This window comes from Rhinolophus sinicus, linkage group LG01 (genome assembly GCF_036562045.2).
Source record: "Rhinolophus sinicus isolate RSC01 linkage group LG01, ASM3656204v1, whole genome shotgun sequence".
Lineage (NCBI taxonomy): Eukaryota > Metazoa > Chordata > Mammalia > Chiroptera > Rhinolophidae > Rhinolophus > Rhinolophus sinicus.
This window is the reverse complement of record NC_133751.1, coordinates 98,066,024-98,086,805: the sequence shown is the minus strand read 5'-3', so window position 1 is coordinate 98,086,805 and position 20,782 is coordinate 98,066,024. Positions and strand designations below refer to the sequence as shown.

Here is a 20,782-nt window from a genome sequence, read left to right as displayed (position 1 = left end):
TCTGAGGAATTTTCCTGTAGTACAATCCTTATTATGGCTTAAAAGGGCCCTTTCCAAGCCACCGCTATCTCTGGCCTCACCTTGCCCTCCTCGTCCCTCTAACTTTCATTTAGAGTATTTAATGGTATAAAATACCATTATGCTTCTAGTGCAAAAGTTTTTGTATATTTGGCTGCCTTCTCATAAAGTTGGAGGCTCTCCTGGCACCACAGATTATAATAATATATCATGGTTAATGACCAGACTAGGTCCAGAGAGCACAGGATGTCTATTTCATTCATCAGTGTATTCCTGGTAATAGTACAGCAGCTGGCACGTGACAGGCACTCAATAAATATTGACTAAATAAATGAACATAGCAGAGTTTGCAGAGGTGAACTGGAGAAGTCAGATCACAGGGCTTAAATGCACCCCCACAGGAAAGGGGTACTAACTAATGCTGGGGATGGGAACACGAAGCATACATAAGTCAGGCCTACTTACTACGCAAACTTTCTGTACTCTCCTACATTCTACCTCGAATTTCACAGAAAGCTTCATTTCCTAGTTACGGTCTTGTCAATCCTGCTTGAAGTTGAGTGTACAGTATAGTACTGTCAAAATTCTCAGTAACAAATAATCTATATAGTAATCCCATGAGGTTGGGGTAGCTTGTATTTGCTACTGCCAGAGTCAAGGCTTATCTCAATCTTTTGGGTTAACAGCACTTTAGTACTAAAATAAATTAATCATATACCTCTATGGGTGTATAAATCTGAATGTATGCTTTTTTATTGTACACTATTTACACTTAAGCTTAGAAATGCCGGAAATTCTGAATTTAAAGTCTTTTCCTATCTTTTTATAAAATCCCAGAGCAACAAACATTCCTAAGCATTCATATAACAAAAAACAAACAAAAAACCCACAATAGAAAAAAAGGTAAAGAAATGAGATACTTTATGGGAAATAGGTAGCAAAGAGCAATGGATGCAGTAGGTGCTCAATAAATGTTTCCTCAAGTTCACATCTCTACTTGTCACCCCAACCCTTCAACCAGTCTAACATCTGCATGATGTCCAGGCCCCTAATGCAATCTCCCATCCCTATCAACGGGCAGACAAAAGAAATGTATCACAAGTAGAAACTCTAAGCAATTTCCCCTAAAATATCATTACACAGCACTATCAGCTGAGTTCATAGAGAGTGAAATACATTTCTAGGCCAAATAAGAATCCAACACCATGAAGCATGGTTTCTATGGGAAAATGCATTTTGAGTTCAAAAAACCCAACTTACATAATCTTTTTTTTGAAACAGTGTGTTTGTAAATTAAAGTGCCTATATTCTGGAAAACATGGTTAAACAAAACTTTTGTGAATCAAATCACATCCTTAAACTATGATCTCCACAGTTTAAATAAAATATGTATTTAACTTTTGATGCTAATAGCCTGACAGATCCTAGTATCTCTCTCTTATCCGATTATGTCTTTATGTATCTTGTTTCCTTACTTAAATTTTCATAATCAACTTGCTGTCCAAAAATAGAATCCTTTATGTTAACAAAAGAAAGTAAACACGCCCTAAGTGGAACTTTCAAACTGAATACTGTATACTTCCTAGCAGCTCCATGTGTCACAGACAATTCCTGAAAGCCAATACAGTTTTTGGTCACACTAATTACACACACATAATAGACCCTACTGACTATGAGAAACTCTATTCCTCTAGATACAGTGATCGGTTTAATAAAGCATATACAACTTCCCTTCCCGGACCCATAAAAGAGCTATTTGCAGAAGTGTGCCAGCCTCCAGCACCTCAGCAAACTTGTCCCCCAGCCAGTAGGCTTCAATCATAACCTCTCCAACAAGCATTGAATCTCAGTCATGGAGCTTGGGGAAGACCTCTTCCAAGCTGATTCCTTCCTTTATTCTTTAGAGTTCTCTTTACCCCTTAGTAGCCAATCATCTGTCACTAGTCAATATTTCTTTGTACTTAACTTTCCCTGTTCAAATTATCATGCGGTTTCTGTGTCCTAACTGGACCCTTGCTGATACAACTTCCTTAAGAGCAATTTTTGTATTCTAACAATCTATTCATGATGTAATTCTGTATTTCTTTTTTTAGAGAATAAATCTCAAAAACAACTTGTAAGGGAAAAACTATCCATATATGCTAAGTTCTATCCTAAAACTACTATTTACTGAGCATTTATTGGAAGTATATAAAGGCACCAGAGATTTCATTACGTAGGTATGATTGATTACACTACTGGCCATTGGTGACTGACCGCAATCTCCAGTCCTTCTCCCCCCCTTGGACGGGGGAGTGGGCTGCAAGTCTAACTTAATCATATGTAATTGTTTTTCCAAGGTACAGCCCCCATCCTGAAGCTATCTAGTTCCTCAATCAGGAGTCATCTCATTAGCATGCAAAAGAGTAAATTCCAAGGGTTAAAGCAGCTCTGTGGCACGATTCAGAAAATAAGGACTAATCATTTATTTTTTATTATACCACATCTAGCTACATATGAGGTCGGACAATTAAGTGCGCTAACTCATTCTAGAAAAAGTGCCACATACCTCACTGCTGAATATCACTACAGTAGTCTTTGCAGTACTCCCCTTGGGAAGCTATGCACCAACACCAGCGCCTAGTCCACCCTTCAAAGCAATTTGGAACTCTTTTTCTGGAATGGCCATCAGAGCTGTCATCGTATTACCCTTGATGCCCTGAATATCATCCAAATGTCTTCCTTTAAATATTTCCTTTATCTTCCGGTAAAGAAAAGTCATTGGGGGACAGATCAGGTGAGGAGGGAGGGTGTTCCAACACAGTTATTTGTTTACTGGCTAAATACTCCCTCACAGACAGTGCTGTGTGAGCTGGTGCATTGTCATGATGCAAGAGCCACAAATTGTTGGTGAAAAGTTCAGGTCATCTAACTTTTTCACGCAGACTTTTTAGCCTTTCCAAATAGTAAACTTGGTGAACTGTTTGTCCAGTTGGTACAAATTCATAATGAATAATCCTTCTGACATCAAAAAAGGTTAGCAACATCGTTGCAACAAGTTCACAAATTTAATTGTCAGACCTCGTAAAGCTTCTTGTACATAACAGAAGGCACCAAATTGTTATGTTTCTTTGTCCTTGTTCATGGACTTCTTTGTCTAGAATGATACCACCAATCAATCTGCCTACTAGTCTTCAACAGTTCATTTCAACCATTACCTTCTATGTGAGGTCTTTCCCATTCTTCTTAGATCCTCTCCCTAGTCATACCAATACATCTTAAAAATACTTCATTTAACTTCTCATATCATACATGCATTTCTGGCTCCCACCACTACCAAACTACTATAAGCTTTTTGTGCATTACTTATTTCTCAATCAGCTTAAAACAAAGAAAGAATAAACGAATGTATGGACATGATAATGAGAGATAACTGGCGATCTAAGTGGAAACAGGCAATTGAAAACCTGAAGCTAGAGTTAAGAGTATAAAATTTAATTCATTTCACATATGCAAACTTGGTTGTAATGAACATAACATGACTGAGAAAATACATGATCTCTCCAAGATAGAGCTTGCAAAGAATAAAGCAGAAAATCAAAGACCAAACCTTGGAAAACTGCCACCGTTAAGAAGCCAACACACAGTATATTGTATTAGCAGCCAAATTTTACTGTGCTGTATAGCCCAACTGCAAATGGTGTAAATGTATGTACTGAAAGTTCACACAACAAAACCTGCCAAGCTCAAAGAAATCTTTCCCAATAGCTAGGCCTACTTGCTATTGTCTTCTTACCCAAAAAGTCTCAACTTCTTTGTGTTTTGTAATATGCATGCAAATACTAAATATTTTGGCAGCATGCTTTGAAAAGGTTTAAAACCTTAACTACAACAAAGTTCAACAACCCTAAAAGAGGTAGCAATAATTATCACACAATTGTTACTTCGGTATAATAACACTGTCCCATGGTGTCTGCAAAAGCAGCTATGGCACTGAAGGCAGTATCTGACCCTCTTGACTGCCTAAGCACTAAGATATGCTCACAAGGTAAAGTACTTACAAGTTCTAATAAATAATATGTATTTGACACTAACTTAAAAGTAAGCTATAATTGTTATCTCTTATTCACAGCAACTGTACTCCGCTGTACACTAAATCACACAACCTGTTCAGTTCAACATTCTGCTTGAGAGACACTGCAATTAGTTATTGAGTTATAGAAAAAAAATGTTTTAAACTACCCCGTTTCCCTGAAAATAAGACCTAGCCGGACAATCAGCTCTAATGCATCTTTTGGCGCAAAAATTAATATAAGACCTGATTTTATATTATAGTAAAATAAGACCCGGTATTATATTATATTATATTATATTATATTATATTATATTATATTAAAGACCCAGTCTTATAGTAAAATAAAACCCGGTATTATATATATTATACTATATTATATTATATTATACCCAGTCTAATAGTAAAATAAGACTGGGTCTTATATTAAATTTTGCTCCAAAAGACACATTAGAGCTGATTGTCCGGCTAGGTCTTATTTTCTGGGAAACATGGTATGACCAAACTTGGAGGCACATCTGTGAAGACTTTACAACAAAAAGGCTAAGAAGACCACTCTAAGACAATGGCTATCAACTGAGTGCTAGGGTCACAGATGTAAAGTGGATGACAACAGCAATACAGTCTACTCCCAAAGCTTATTAACAACATATTACAAGAATATTCGGATACACATATATTAATTTCCCTGGTTGCAGTTGCAAGTGCCAAGTTAGCATCTATAAAAAACTACCATCTGTCAAATTAAGTTAACCTTGTTATTCTAGATTTTACTAATTTTGTGGTTTTGGTTACATCTAAGTTATTTGTTTTTGGTTTTCGTGAACAACAGCTATACAACAGAACATGATAAATGTACGCCTACTTTATGTTTATGTAAGCTTCAGTAAAACTATAATAAAAAAATCAAAAATACTTCAATTCAAGGGAAAGTCTTTGAGACCTGTTTTCCTTCTTAAAAAAAAAAAAAAAAAAAAAAAGCCCCAACTCAAGAATAAAAAAAATATTGTCATCAGGTGGAGTATTAATAGGGAGAAACTTTTCAATAAAGTTGCTGGTTTTCCAGAGAGGAAAAATATATGTGAATACCTACTCAAACAATATGCAAAACTGAAATCCACTTCAATGTGCAAAACTGAAATCCAATCCTACTTATAAAAGAATACTATAAAGGGGGTAAAAAGACATCCTGAAAGTGGAAAAAAATATATGAGAAATATGTAAGTGGGGAAAAAATGTATTTAGATTATAAAGAATTCCTTTAAATAAAATAAAGGGGGTGGGGGGAGGGCAAAACAACCCAAAAGAAAAAAAACGAACAAGAGAAAAAACATGAATTACACAGAAAAAAATCTCAGCGGTTCATAAATATTCAAAAAGACAACCAAATAGTTTATCAACAGTAGAATGGTTAAGTTCTGGTGTGTACATAAGTATATATGAATTACAACACAAGGTTCATTAATTTCATATGAACCTTGACTCTTACACCCTCGGAGCACATGTAACAATAAACTCCACATAGATCACAGACCTAAACGTAAAAGCCAAAATAATAAAACATTTTAGAAAACAAACACAGGAAAAAATGTTGTGTGAATTAAGTTTCAAAAAATTAGGTTAAAAGCATGTTAAGAGAAAAAAATAGTACGATAGACTTTATTAATGTTAAAATACGTTGACTTCATAGAAACTGACAAGAAAATGAAAAAAATAAGCTACGTATCGAGAGAAAAAACGTATTTATAATACATTTTCAGAATATATAAATTCCTACCACTCAATGGCAAGACGCACAGTATCTACAGAAGACATAAAAATGGTAAGGAAAAGATGGAGGCAGCACGTTCCCAGTGCCTCCCCGCCACACCCCCTGCCCACCTACCACCCCTCCCACAGCCTGGCTCCCCCTAACCCCCCCCCCCCAGACAGCCCCCTGTGATCCTCAGACAGGAGGAACAGGAGAAGCAGACGTGCTGTCAGTCAGCCCCTGCCTTTGCACATTAACCCCAGAGAGCCACCAGTTCTCCAGGCAGTGCAAGGGGTATGAAGGGTGCCTGACACCACCTGCACAGCCGAGGACGCAGACAGGATTTGCTTCCACCTGGAAACTGCAGACCTTGAGGCTAGAGTTTGCCTGAGCCAAACTGGCCACACCAAATAATACAAATGTTTCCAGGGCCCCAGGACCATACCTCCTCACACAGGACCCCAGGCCCTGAGGGGGCTGCTCGGATCCCCAAGTCCCCAGAAGCCTGGCCCCCTCCCCAGGAAATACCACAGCAACCACAGAGCTAGCTGAGCCCAGCCATCTCCTATGCTGCCTTCACCTATCCAGCCACAGCCCACGTGCTCAGATGCACAGTACCCTTCCAGCAAGGATGGGATACTGCCAGTTGTTAGTTCTGCAGTCTTACCACTGACTTGAAGCCCCAGTCCCCCTGGGGAAGAAACCTGGAGTTAGTTCTGAGAATCTGGAGGGTGCAACCAGAAGAGGCACAGAGTGTCCACTGAGCCCAGGAAGCCTGTGCAGGGAGTGCTGCTTCCCTCCTGAGACACCGGGCTGCTGCGCGTTCCCTTTCAGTCCCCTTCGTCAGCCCCGCCCCGCCCCCACATCCTTCTCTAAGGCCTCAAGAGCGCAGAGATGAGTCCCAGAGGACCCAGTTCCTTGAGTTGTGCAGCAATGCCTCAGGCCCGGTGCAGCTCACCCTCACCCCACCTACTTCCAGGCTGAACAGCACTAACAAAACCCCTGCAAATATGAAGTGTGTTCTAGTTTAAAACAGGCTCCTCTTCTTCCTTGTTCTCACGTGGACCACAAACTGTAAGAAAAGTCTTTGCTGCCTGAATGACTACCACCTACGAGCCGCCCAACTCCCCAGCTCATCCCACCCAAACTTCCAAAGCAATGACAATGTGAAAGTATTCTGTACCCTGTGGGACGAAATATTCGTCATAAAACTTTCTCTTGCGTGTACAACTGATTATCAAAGAGATTAACTTAATGTGAGTTTGAGGCATGAATAACAAAAGAACTTTCATTCTTTAGCAGTGAACATTTTTATCAGGTGTTAGTTTAAAAAAAATGAAGGGAAGATTGTGCGATTTCATTTGTTTTGTGTGCATATTAAGTACTTGCTCCTAAAACTGTTTTACTTTTAGCAACATCTTCAACTTTTTAGCCATTTTCAGACTTAAGAGTAAGCAGCTACTGTTATTGCTGATTTTGTAAGAATATATGAAAAGCAACATTCTAAAAGCATTCAAAAATGGCTAATAAACACAAGAAAAAAATGTCCAAGACTATTAATCACTAGAGAAATACAAATTAGGTAATACCACAATGGCTACCACATAAAAGTGACAATACTACGTGTTAACAAAAAAACCTAGGCCTCCTAGAGCTCTCACATTGCTGATGGGAATGTACAATGGTACAACCACTTTGAAAAACCATTCAGCAATTCTTATAACAATTCTACACCTATGTATTGTTTCAAGAGAAATGCAAATATGTCTACTCAAATACCTGCTTACAAATGTACATGTGGCAACATTATTTGTAAGAGCTACAAACTGCAAACAACTCAAAAGTTCACCAACACGTACATGTTTACAGATTTTGGAATATTCATATATTACTCAGCAATAAAAAGGACCAAAACTAATACTTGCAAAAAGATGGCTGAATCTCAAAAAGATTTTACCGAAGAAAAAAATATCAAATGCAAAAAAAAAAATTATGATTCCACTTATGTGAAGAACTAAAACAGCCAAAACTCATCTATACTAATAGAAATCATTATCAACGGTTACCTGGAATAGGGAGGGTGGAGATACTAAATGGGAAGGGTGACAGGGGTCTTCTGGAGTGACAGAGCTATAAATGCCAAAATGCATCTAATTATACACTTTAAATGGGTGTTTTCTTTTTGTTTGTTGTAAATTATACCAACAATAACATTAACTTCGAAAAGTCAAGATACGTAGCAGCTATTGGGATGTGGAAGGGAGGGACAGTGTGGGTGAGACACAAAGGAAACTTCTAGAATAATTAAGCTATTCTATTTCATGTCCAGGGGGGTACAAAGTGTAGTAACTTTATACTCTTAAGCTATACATACGTTTCCATAAGCTATGTTTTATACAGATAAAAAAATAGTATTCAGAAATGATTCATACACACATACCACCAAAAGACCTAGGATGACAGAGAAATAGCTGACAAACAAGCTACCTGCCACCCAGGATGCCTGGAGTGAAAGCTTTCACCAGAGTCACTTGGACTCAAAGGAAAAAGTATATGCAAGCATCAAAATGTAAAGTAACACAATATCCTTCAGTTCTTTAGAAACAGAATTCTCTTTATCAGTTTGCAACAACTAACACACACAAATATTTCAGAAGCACATGAGAGGCCAAAGTAGGAAGCTGTCCTTTAAAATCAGCAATGAAACAATATCCACTATTACCACTTCTAATTAACATTTATTAAAGGTCTTACCTAATGCAACAAGAAAAAAAATGTAATTACAGACATAAAATTGAAATAAATTAAGAAAACTGTCATGACTTTTCCTGGTATGACCCTTTACACATAAAATCCAAAATTATCTCTGGAAAAAATACTGAAATAGAAAAGCTTAGGAAGGTGGCTGAATATCAGGTCAATACATAGAAGGCAGTTACATTTATTTGTACATACACACTAGTAACAAATAACAAATATTTCAAAGCATCACATATAATTGTCATCAGAAATTATCAACTAGAATAAGACAGAACAAGAATTCTACACTTAAAATTATAAACTGAATAAGAGATATTAAAGACCAATCCATACCCTGTTTATAGATAGAAAGACTCAATATCATAAAGACGTTACTGATCCCAAATTGGTCTATAGATTCAGAGAAATTAGAAAAAAAAAAAAAAAAAAAACTCACACAAAGGTTTCTCAGAGAACTTGGTATGATTATTCTAAAATTTCTAAGGAAGAATAAAGTGCCACGGCACCTTAGAAGACGAGAAGCAAACTTACTTTTCCAGTACTAGAGATTATTATGAAGTAATGAAGACAGGATGGGTTCACAAAATGAATAATGCAACAAAATAGAGAGCACAGGGGAAAAAAGAGCATTTTACATAAAGCTTTTATATGACAGAAATGGCATGTCAGTTCAGTGGGTGAGAGCATTCACTTCTCAATAAGGTAAGAACAAAAAAATCACGTGTATACTAAAAATTAAATTGGATCCCACTTTATACCAGGTACAAATATTAAGTGCAGACGGAATAAGATCTGAATGTTGCAAACATAACTTTAAAACTCTTAATGGAAAAGATAGATGAATATCTTTTAGATATCAAAGTGGGAAAAAGTTCCTAAATTTAAAACAACTAAAATTAAAACTATATAGCTTCAGGAATTCATAGAGATGCAACAAAAAGGAAATCAAAGGGGGAAATGAACACAGGATACAAGATGATTACAATCTCTAACGAAAACATATAGGCTACTTTCAAAGTTCTAGCTTTTGTTTTAAGTGGGTTCGTGTGTTTATTATTAAAAATAAATAAGCAATTTCATAAACAAATGGAGTATTTGCATATATAGCTTATTATGAATCAATGTTAAAATGATTAATTCAATTCTGTGCACTTCATAATCAACTAAAAGTGTGTATTATTTAAACAACCTCCCCCCCCAAAATATCTGACTACCTATGGAGGTAGTAAATATAAAATTGGCATTACAAAAATAATCATCTGGGCAATCAAACTAAAAAGTTATCTGAATACGTAAGACAAAAAGAGAGAAGAAATTATAAAATAAAATCTGAAGCAAGAGAGATAAATGACATCTAATATTCCAATAATGTAGTTACAGAAGAAGGGAAACAAGAATAGAATAGAAGCAATACTTTTAAAATATCTTTTCCCGAGAAGAACACTAAAGTTTTCAGATCAAAAACCTAGGCAAGAATGTTAAAAGAGATACACACACACACACACACACACACACACGCGCATTCTAACACCAAAGAGGAAATCAATACAAAAAAAAAAGGTAAACATTAAACACTATTATACTCTACCAAAATACCTAGTTAAAAGTAAATACCCAATTTAAAAAATCTCATTAGCTACTAATGTGTCTGTAACACAATTAAGTAATATTGTTGACATAAGGTATACTCTAAGAAATTTAAAAGGGCATCATTTAGAATTACAATGCTACATTATTCCAATAAAAATCAGGAATGCTGCAAATAAAAATACGCTAAAACTCTTGCCTTATTGGTGGTAGAGGGAAGGAGGGAAAACTAATTATTAATTTTTGACACTCCCAGAAAAATATGTGTTTAGATAAATTTGTTTCAAATTAAGAGAGCAGAAATGAGAAAGAGACTTCCAAATCATTATAAGATATACAGGCAAGGGTAGGGGAGGTGATACAATGAAAACTTGATCAATCCACCAAAACTGAATGGGGAAAACATGATTAATAAATGGAAACACAGATGACATTAAAAAAATTAAATTTATAAGTTATCGCCACATATGTAAATGATGAAATCCTACTAAAGACCAGCAAATACACACAAGTTTGGATTGGATCCATTAGAAATACAAAGATAACTTGATGAAGTTACATTAAAAGACATCAACATCTCTCAGAATTTAAGAAATAAAGATAAAAAATTAAATATTCAAATCACACTGTTAAGTGTTCATTTAATATATATAGAACTCTATAAATTTCAAATATATATCCTTTTCATATGTTCATTAAAACCACATGTACTTAGTCATAAGAAAATCTTAATAAATTTCTAAAACTATTACAAATCATATTCTCTGAACAGTGCATCAAAACTAAACTCAACAATTTCTAAAATTCCAATAATTGTCTAATTTCGAGCTTTCATTGTCTCTCAATAATGTTAAATCTTGGGATTCAGCTAGGAAACTAGAATAACTACTGCACTTGCATTCATTTTAGAAAACATTCACTCATTTCCTTCATCAAATACTTACTGAAACCTACTATGTGCAAGGAACTGTTCTAAGCCTTAGGGTGAAACAAGAGGCAAAATACTTGCTCTTAATGAACGTTACATTTTACTCAACTCAGAAGGATGCATTTAATGTAAATAGTATCCAGCTCACTTCATTCTATAAAACAGTTTCTAGGTCCCTGGGAAGAAGCCTTCCATTGCTGCCCTAAAGAATCCTCACTTGGGATCTGAATCTATGTATCAAATTTCTAAGATCTAAGGATCCTACACTTAGGAAAATATAAAGCACAAAAGCTGAAGATACATGTTCAAGATCAAACTATGACAAGCTTTAACTGTACATAATCTGCCTCCAACTCTCCTCATTTGCATTATCCAAACCTCAGAAAAGCAACTCTGTAGTTTTCCTACATTTCTTAACTGCCATGGCCAAACTTCAGCAATCAAGCAAAGAACACAGAGAAAAAGGCAGCTCTTTGACTTATACTGTAACAAGCTACTTTGTAGGTAAACAAAAGACCTATGAAAGTCTTGTGTTGTGCTGCTTTAGAAAAAGATTATCACTAATCATACATCTTTCTGGAAGAAAACAAAAAAAGAATATTGAAAGTATAGGAAACTGTTCCAACCACCAGATACAGCTATTTACATAAAACTAATGTTATACATGTGCATACACACACACCATTTTTTTAAGGAGAGCAGAAAATAGACTAAAATTTTAGTTGTGCAATACACACTAGACAACTCTCATTTTACTGGTAATTCATAAAGTTTAGAAATGAAAACAAAGAGTTTCACTTTTGTTTCTTGTAAAGTATGAAGTTTACTTCCTAGTTACTAGCTTGAAGTCCACTTCCTAGTTACTAGCTTGGTGGATTTAAATCTATCAATTTATTTGAAGTAGACGGTATAAAGTATTTATACCCATATGTATATTTTTAAAATAGTTCTAATCCGAGTAACAAAGTAATAGTACATAAATACAGGAAGCAAACAAACACATTGTTTCTTTTAAAAAACACATAAATACCATGACAGAAATATAATAAATTATAATGCTCTAAAACAATTTCCCCAATATCAATGAAATGATCTGATATACACACTCTAAAAATAGCATCATAATGATAATACTTTAAATTAACAACTATTCTCTTTGTGTGAGGAGAGGGTCCATTAAACTATGAAATTGGACTTGATGACCAGGATCACTTTCAGTAATTTGATTCCTGGTCTGACAATTTTATGCATAAAACTCTGAAACATGCAGATCTGTATTATCTGGTTCTATACTAAAAAAATACTTTAAGTCAAAATCAATTTTATTAATAAAAAACTCACAAATTTCTTGCCATTGTTCAAATTTATGAGACGTGAGAAATATTAGCTACATTTCCCACTTTGAAATAGACTTTAATATTTGACACTGAAAAGAACTATAAATAAAAATAGCAAACCTATTAAGTATTACTTAGTATACATATGATCCCAAGATCCTGTGCTAAGTAGTAACACTATCTCAAACATCAAAAACTAAAGTTTAAGATATTCAGAATAGAATAGAGGGGATTTAGGAGATAAACTGTTGTTCTAAAGTCCTATTATTAAATCTAGAAATTATTTCACTGCAAATAATTTGCAGTGTGCAATAATCTCTAAATTTACCAGTAACAGTTAACTAATACACAAGTTCCAAGACAACTTTCTCAAAGTGCCTAAAATAACAATGCACTATCCTTGCTTTCCAAAATTCTTGAGCATCTTCAATTACCTCGTGTACCATCATAAAATTCTAAAAATAATTTCAAAGCAAAAACTTAGCAGGCTGTAAATAAATGCATAGTCCATTTTAGGACAGGAGGCCTTATTCTATAACCAAGCACAGGTAGGATATAACCATGTCAAACCTGTAACAGGGTGGGGCCTCATCACTCAGATAAGCCAAACACATCTTTGGCAGCTGTTGACAGTAAACCAGTTAGCTCCATAATTCTAACATGATTAAAGCACTGTTTTCTTTTTGTCCAAAATTCTCTCTCTCTCTCTCTCTCTCTCTCTCTCTCTCTCTCTCTCAAGTCATAGCCAACAACTACTCTCCAGAATATAGTTCAAGCCATGAATTAGTGCACTCGAGATTCTGAAAGCAAAATCTAGAATAAAAGGAGCATCTCTCACCACTCACAACGAACGATCTCAAGCTTCACAAACAGATTTTTTTTTTTTTTGAAACTTGAGTGACCATTTGAATGTGTGACTGAGGCAAGAATCAAGGGTAAACGATGGAACAAGGTCAAACTTAGGGGACAAAAGATTCCTGGAATAAACATGGCCAGGAAGGTTTCCTTTCTTAAGAGGCAGTTTCAGAAAAAAGAAAAAGAAACCGAAAGAGGAAAAGGAACCAACCAAACCCTCTACTTGTACATAGAGTCCACCTGGTAAACGTACCTGCCCTGCCAGGCAAGCAATTCAATTCTGGAGGAGACCCTTTTGCAAAATAGCAGGCCTGGAATGTTCCTGCCTCCGAAATACAAACGGTGTTCAGAAGGGATGACAACTGGCTATTTCTCTTCTTGTTTTAATAAAGTTTAATTAAGAAGCCGTATAAAGCAGTGTAGGAATGTGAGAGTCGCTCCCAATAAATACCAGGCTCCGTTGATTGCAGGAAAACAATCAGCAAAAGGAAGTGGATTGAAACCCGCTAACTACTTCCCGCTTCCCACACGCAGCCCGGCACTGGGCGCGACACCCCCGAAGACCACCGGCAGAGGCGGCGGGTGGCGGGGGAGGAAGCCCGGGGCCGCGGAGGCCCGGGCGCTGGCGGGGAGGCCGGGAGCTCCGGGTCCCGGCGGGTGCGGACAGCACGTCGGAAGGAGGAGAGCGGCCGGGCTACGCCGGCTCGCGGGCTCGCCTCACCTTCTGCGCCGCGCTCTGCTGCAGCACATTCTGCTCCACGGTCATGGCCCCCGCGGCGCCGGCGGCGACACAGGCGGCGGCGTCCGGCTCCTCGCGCCTCCGCCGGCCCTGGCTGCCACGCTCCGCCGAGCTCCAGGGAGCGGCGCGGACGGCCGGGGAGGACAGCGCCCCGGCCAGGCAGGCGCGAAGGCGATGGCGGCAGGCGTGCGCGGGGACCGCGGGCTGGCGGCGAGGCGCGGACGGCGAGGGCCACGGCGGCGAGCCCACAGCTCCGCGCGGCCGCCTCAGCGCGGCTGCTCCGCCGCGGCCCCGGCCATGGGCGGTCGGCGGACGCTGGGGCGCGGGAGGGCGCGAGCGAGGCGGGCCGCGTCACGCGCGCGCGCGTTCCTTCGCTGGCGCTCGCGGGCCACTGCGGGGAAGGCAGAGGGAACGGAGGGAGCGGCCGGCCGGAATGGCGCTATCCTCCTCCCTCCCCTCCCCCAGCCGCCGTCACCGCCCCCGCCCGGCGGCTCCTCCCCCGCCGAGTCCCGCCCGCCGGCCGCCCTAACCCTACATTGTGACCCGCGGGGCGGCGGGGCGGGGCGGGGCGCCCCGGGGTCCCGCCCCCAGTCCCGGCCCCGCCCCGCCTGGCGCGGGCCCGGCGCCCCCGGGTGGGGCGAGGGCGCGCCTGGCGAGCTGGGCCTTGGAGCCGCCCCTGCGGCAGGTTACGCGACGTCAGAACTTGGCTCCGCTAAACTCCAAGCCGAGAACGGAGGGCTGCGTTCCTCCCTGTGCCCAGGACTTGTCCGGTCGCCGGCTTTCCCAACTCTGCCAAGACAAAACATTTCTCTCTAGGCCCCGTAACGTCCCCAAACCGCCTTGGGTCCCGAACCCCGGCTCCTTTCTACGTCTGCGGTCCTCTGCCCTCTCATTTCTAGGAATTTCACAAGCAATAGACTTGCCCTAAGGGAAAAGAGTGATTTAAGCGTAGGGCGGTCAGAAGTCCTTAGGATGGAATGTACTTTTCTCCTTAAGTAATCATTACATAAATGATTATTGAGGTTCTCGGTCTACTTCATTTGTACATGTGCCAGTCACTGCTAGGATCTGGAGAAATAAGGTTTACTTCTCCAAGATTTGATATAAATGAATTACGGTCTATACAACAGACATTACAAAAGTATCACTGCCTACATGGTACATAATTCTAGTATTCCAGTTGCCAAACTATCAATTAACCACCCAGCATGGAATATTTGACTATATATGGAATTATAAGAGAAACCGAACATTGAGACAGCAATCTCTATCCTCAAAAATATTCAGGAGTTAACCTGGGGATAGGAGGTGAGGGTGCTGCGGTAGGAGGGGCGGAATGATCAGTGTATATTGCCCCAAACACAATACACACATGCAAATCCGGTTTTTAATCTGTTGACAAGAAAAGCAAACTTGGTAAATGATCATTGAAATATTATCTAGTTTTATTTAATAATCCTGAATCAAGTAATTCTTAAGGCTTTGTAACAAATCCGTGCACTTTACAACTGACTTTGTACCTTAGATGTCTTTAACCACCTTTTAAGATCCTTCCCTCGAGTCTTCACATTTTTTGCTCATTTGATTTTGACAAATTACAAATTTTATTTTATTGATATCCTGTGTCTTTGCCAGAAGAATTTGAAAAGTGGTGAGACGGTTGGAAACCCAGGATTTTAGGAATAATGCAACAGTCCTGATAGAATGCACAAATTTTTTATCAGAACACTGAGACCCTAAGAGGTGACTTGTCAAAGAAGGCATACTAGAACCCGTTTTCCTCATTTATAGACCAAAGTTCTTTCCGACATATCTTCATGTTTCTCTGTATTATAGATTTTGTTTAAAAATCTATCTGGTTCATGACATTTGAATTTAAGAAAGTTAAATTTAGCATAAAATCTAGTACTGTGGTTTAAAAAGATATTGCCCGATACTAAAGATTAGTCTCAAGAATTCGGCAATAAGTCTTTCTTTGAATTAAATGTTTTAATTCCACACACAAAAAATTATCATACCCATTTTTGTACCCAAGTAAAAGCTCTTTATAGGGTAGTCATACTTGCAAACTTTGAGCATTGATTCCCAGCTTACTTCCGATTGTTTCCTGTTTAATATTTTTTAACCTTAATTGTTATTTTATAGAACTTTAATAAGAAATTTTCAAGTTTCTTTATATGCATTCTTTTTTAAAAAGAGTACAATTGGAATGAATAAAAGATGGAAATTTGAGAATTTGAGATAAATTCTCACATAAGACCCTTTGCCAGATATCCTAATTTATTTACAAAATTTGTCCCAGTGTCAGTTTTGCTGTTCAGAAGTCAGCCTTAATATATATAGTTGTTAGAGTAAGATAGCCTCAGGATACTATTTAATCATTCCTAAATTGTTGCATTACTCTGATATTTGACATTCAGGTAAACACATAAAGTGATAGAATTCTTATAAAATGTAAAATTTAGTTTTTAACAAGTCTATTTTTCTATTTTGGATCAAAATGATGTTTCTAACAATATTCACTATTGTGACTTGTGTGTGAACCAAGGAAATTGGTTTTCTTCTATCTTGATTATTCATTTCTCTTTATTTAGGAAGGGTTTGAAAATCCATTTCTGGACACCAAAAATTTCATATGTTACTAAAGCACATTTGTAAGACAAGAATAAGAGAGAATCATTTAATTAGCAGTGTAGATTTGAACAATTTCCATGACAAAAGAGTGGTTCTTAAATCTATTGCAAGGAGGTTAAGAATTATTTTCCTTCTTTAAGTAGGTATGTTGACATTCTGAGATAATCCCCCCCCCCAATAAGGAAACTGTAAACATTATTGTTATTAAACCTCGTTATTCTAAGAGGAGCTTTCTATGATGTCACAATGGTACCATTCAGTGACAGGGCATTCATAGATTCGAAACTGTAAGATTGCTATCTGCCTGATACATTCACAATAAAATGCTTATTGAATTAAGTGGGCAGCCATGAAGGAGAGAAACCAAGTTTATTGATGCCTTTGCAGTGCATGTCTAACTTGAACTTCTCATTCTAATTGCACAGCTTTGTGGTTCTGGCAGCCATGTTGTTTTACATGACAAAGCGTATCATTTTAGTATCTCCAGCAGCCAATGGTGCCTTACCCATTGAGAATCTTTAAATATTACCTTTTAATTTGCTAGGGAAGCCATCACAAAATATCACAGACTGGGTGGCTTAAACAACAGAAATTTATTTTCTCATAGTTCTGGAGCTAGAAGTCAAAGGTAAACGTGACACATATGGACAGAGAAAATTATATAAGTTAATGTCACTTCCCAAGTCTTCCATATTCAGGGCACATGATGGTTACACATATACAAATCCCAAAGAACAACCCAGGGACTGCTCGCTCTATGAGCTCAAGCAACTTAAGCCTTTTGGACAATCCTTGCCTGTTTGCTATCAGGTAAATTCCACGCATTTCTATTGTTTTTCTCTGAATCACAGAAAAGACTATCCCTGCATACTCCATACTCTCAGGTCAGCTGGTTTCAGAATGGATTTGGCCAATGAGAGGCATAGGTATTGTATTGGGGGAAGGTGGGAGAGGGCGTGAGAGAAAGAAAAGAGTCAGGATATTTCTCTTTCTCCTTCTTCTCCCTTTGGGTGGCATCTCCTTGGGCCATATGTCTTTGGGGTTCTAGCTCTCACCAGACTGGCCTACCCTGGTTCAAGGTCCTGGTGGAAATTTTGCTTGCTTCCATCATCCCTCCAATTTAAGAGTCAAAATGAGTTCTTGCTGTTGCTAAACTTGGTTTAATTCACTGTCCTTGTTTGGCTTCTTAGGTCTTCCATTATCTGTATAACCAATTCTTTGAATTAAGTAGGCCTTGATTTAAATATTTAGACAGTATTCTGTTGTTCTGACATGAGCTTAACTTGTACATGTTCTCTGGGTCAGTTCTGCCATCTATAAAATGAGAACAATAATATAGGGTTATTCTGATGATTAAGTGATTAAGTAAATGTAAACTACTTAGAACACTATAAGGCAAAAAGTAAGTACATAATAAATGTGAGCGAGTTCTTGCTATTATTATTGGGCTTCATTGAGACCAATAAATTGAGAAGTTAAAACCAGTAGATGAGCACCACGAAGAATTAGTCAGCTGGGATTGAACATTCTGAGTCTAGGACAAGAAGCAGAGTTAAGTAGGTCAGTTTACAAAATCTGACAGGCTAAGAAGGGACTGTTCCACTGACATTTCTGTAATAGTTTCATATATCAAATTATGTACAAAAGAATTTACTTTGTTATTCCTAGGCAGCTACTTTATTGCTAGTTTCAGATCCTTGGTGATTATTTGTGTTCTCTCTTGGATGGTAGAAAAGACACAAAGGTCAGATAGAAATGTCTTTAATTTTCAAAAATATGTACTAGAGATACAGCAAATCAGAAATTTATTTTTGGACAAACAATGTTATTAGCAAGTAGAAACAAAACAAAAGGAAGGGAAAAAAACAAATATTAGGCAGAAATGCTACTCGTATTTAGATTCTGCACAATGACGTTTATACTGAATAGATGCTCAATAAGTATCATTGAAATAAATTTATAAACAAAAATAAAAACAAATTTTAAAAATCTTTCCTACTTTCTAGGCTTTTAGAAAATGTTTTTAGTATATTTAGTATATTCAATATCATCTTATAAAATGAGATATATCTCAGTGTATTAATTTGGTCTGGTTTTCATCAGGAACAACACAACTTTTTTTTAATGTGAATGTTAGTTAAATGGTTCTGTTCAAATCTACCATAGCTTTCAGTTTGGGCTGTCATAAACACAATAATTATGTGGGAATACTGACGGGAAATAAACCCTATATAAGTGACAATAGGATAGCATATTTTAAAGTTAGATCCTATTGGTTACAATTTCAGAACCTTCCCTCTAAGACTGGCCTTACTGTCTGGTGAGCTGTGATTCTAGGCCTTCCATTTTGAAGGGAGTACATAAAATAGTCTATGATACATTATTAGAGCCAGGTACTATGTTTTGTACACTTACTATGTGCCAGCACCTGCACTAAAGAACTTTATTATGCTTAAAGCAATTTAATCTTTACAACAGCCCCATGAAGTTGGAATTATTATACTTTTTTCACAGAGGAAGAAACTGTGGCTTATTGTTTAAGTAAATTGCCCAAAGACAAACAACCAAAACATACTAAACCAGCTTGAATCCAGGTAGGAGGTCTGCCTGACTTCAAAGCTTCTGCATTGAAATTCCCTACACTGTAGACCAGCCATTTCTAAGTGTGGTTGATGGATTCCTGGAAATCCTCGAAAACCTTCTGATGGCGTCAGCAAGATGCTCTCTTTGCCAACTACATATATATGTGTATATCTGTGTGAGACCAGATTTTCCACATATACTTCAAGCCAAACAATACGTGGATGATAACAGATCAAATACAGAAGCAGATTAGAGAACTCTGTTGTCTTCTGTTAAACCAGACATGAGAGATCTGCAAAAATGTAAAACAATGTCAATACTTTTGCTAATATTTTTTTATTTTGGAAAATATGGTTATTTTTCATAAAAGTAATATTTGCATTAAAATAATAGGTTTCTTGTTTTCAAATGAAATAATAAATATTTTTTGAAATTTCTCAGTTTGAACTTCTAATAAAATAAAGATTTATATAGACATAACCTTCAGATGTAAAGTCTCATTGGGGTCCTCAATAATTTTTAAGAGTGTAAAGCAGTTCTAGAACCAAAGATGTTGAGACCCGTGGCTGTAGACTTCCATTGTCACTAGGCATTTTGTAAAAACTAGAAATAAAACTGACCTGACAGGTCTTTATGTCTCAGGTATCATGTATCACTACTGAGACCCTCAAGAAATTGAGGTGGAAATAAATTGAATCAAAATTTCTTTCTTATCCAAGTATATTCAAAAGCTAGTTTAGCTACAGGTTTAGAAATTAGCATGTAGAAAAGTAGAGCTCTAGAAATGTGTGAATGAAAAAATAAGCCACTGGAGGTGATTCCACCTTTTCTGTCGTTGAAATGATCTATGATGAATTATTTGAAAGTGCTCTGAAAATGGTAAAGCACAATTCAAATCTACGATATTGTTCTAAGTTACAATATTTTGGTAGTAATGAAATTATAGAAGCTAGGAACTGGCTTTTAGTGATAACCACTGGTATCTTTAAAATTATATAAGTATACTCTTATAATGCTAACTAATTATTATAATTGTGTTGTAACTGACATAAGTGTAATCACTTTATATTTAAGTGCTTTACCATATAAAAAAATCGCTTGCCTAATTTGGCTCTCACTAACTGTGCTGGACAAAGACAAGGCGGGACAAACTCTATATTCATTCTAAAATGCAGAACCTGCACTAAAGAGCTAATCTCAAAGTGGCTAAGTGGCTTTCCACAGTGTACAGCAAGTATATGGTCATGTTACGGCTTGTACCTACCATAATACCTCAGCAAATATTTATTGAATAAAAAAATAAAAAAATCAGGTCTTCTGACTCCTAGTCTGGTGTCTCAGCTCTGGCATAAGCTGATTTAAGAGGGTAATGTATTTTTCAACACTGCCTTATTTACCAATGTTATTTAAAATGAATTTAAAAAGGTACACTGTGGCATTCAGTTAGCACTCACTTATGTGGATCTTTGTCCGGAGAGCAGTAACAGATGAAGATGACATGCATTCTTATATTGAGAGCTTATACTCAATCCTCAAATTA

The 20,782-nt window shown here is 37.5% G+C and overlaps 1 protein-coding gene and 1 pseudogene across 6 annotated transcripts in view; both read right to left on the bottom strand.

Annotated features, from left to right (window-relative positions):
• Positions 1-14,463, bottom strand: part of USP25 (ubiquitin specific peptidase 25) — a 117,196-nt gene extending 102,733 nt beyond the window's left edge. For 5 of the 6 annotated variants that reach the window (XM_019748900.2, XM_019748902.2, XM_019748904.2 and 2 more), the window contains exon 1: positions 14,008-14,418. In XM_019748900.2, coding sequence (XP_019604459.2) covers positions 14,008-14,052 — 45 coding nt within the window. In that variant the 5' untranslated portion in view covers positions 14,053-14,418. Of the gene's footprint in view, positions 1-14,007 lie in introns of all 6 variants that reach the window. The other variant, XM_019748906.2, reaches the window with a different exon arrangement.
• Positions 14,464-14,556: 93 nt separating this feature from the next.
• LOC109456492 (small ribosomal subunit protein uS2) overlaps positions 14,557-20,782 on the bottom strand; it is a 141,717-nt pseudogene continuing 135,491 nt past the window's right edge.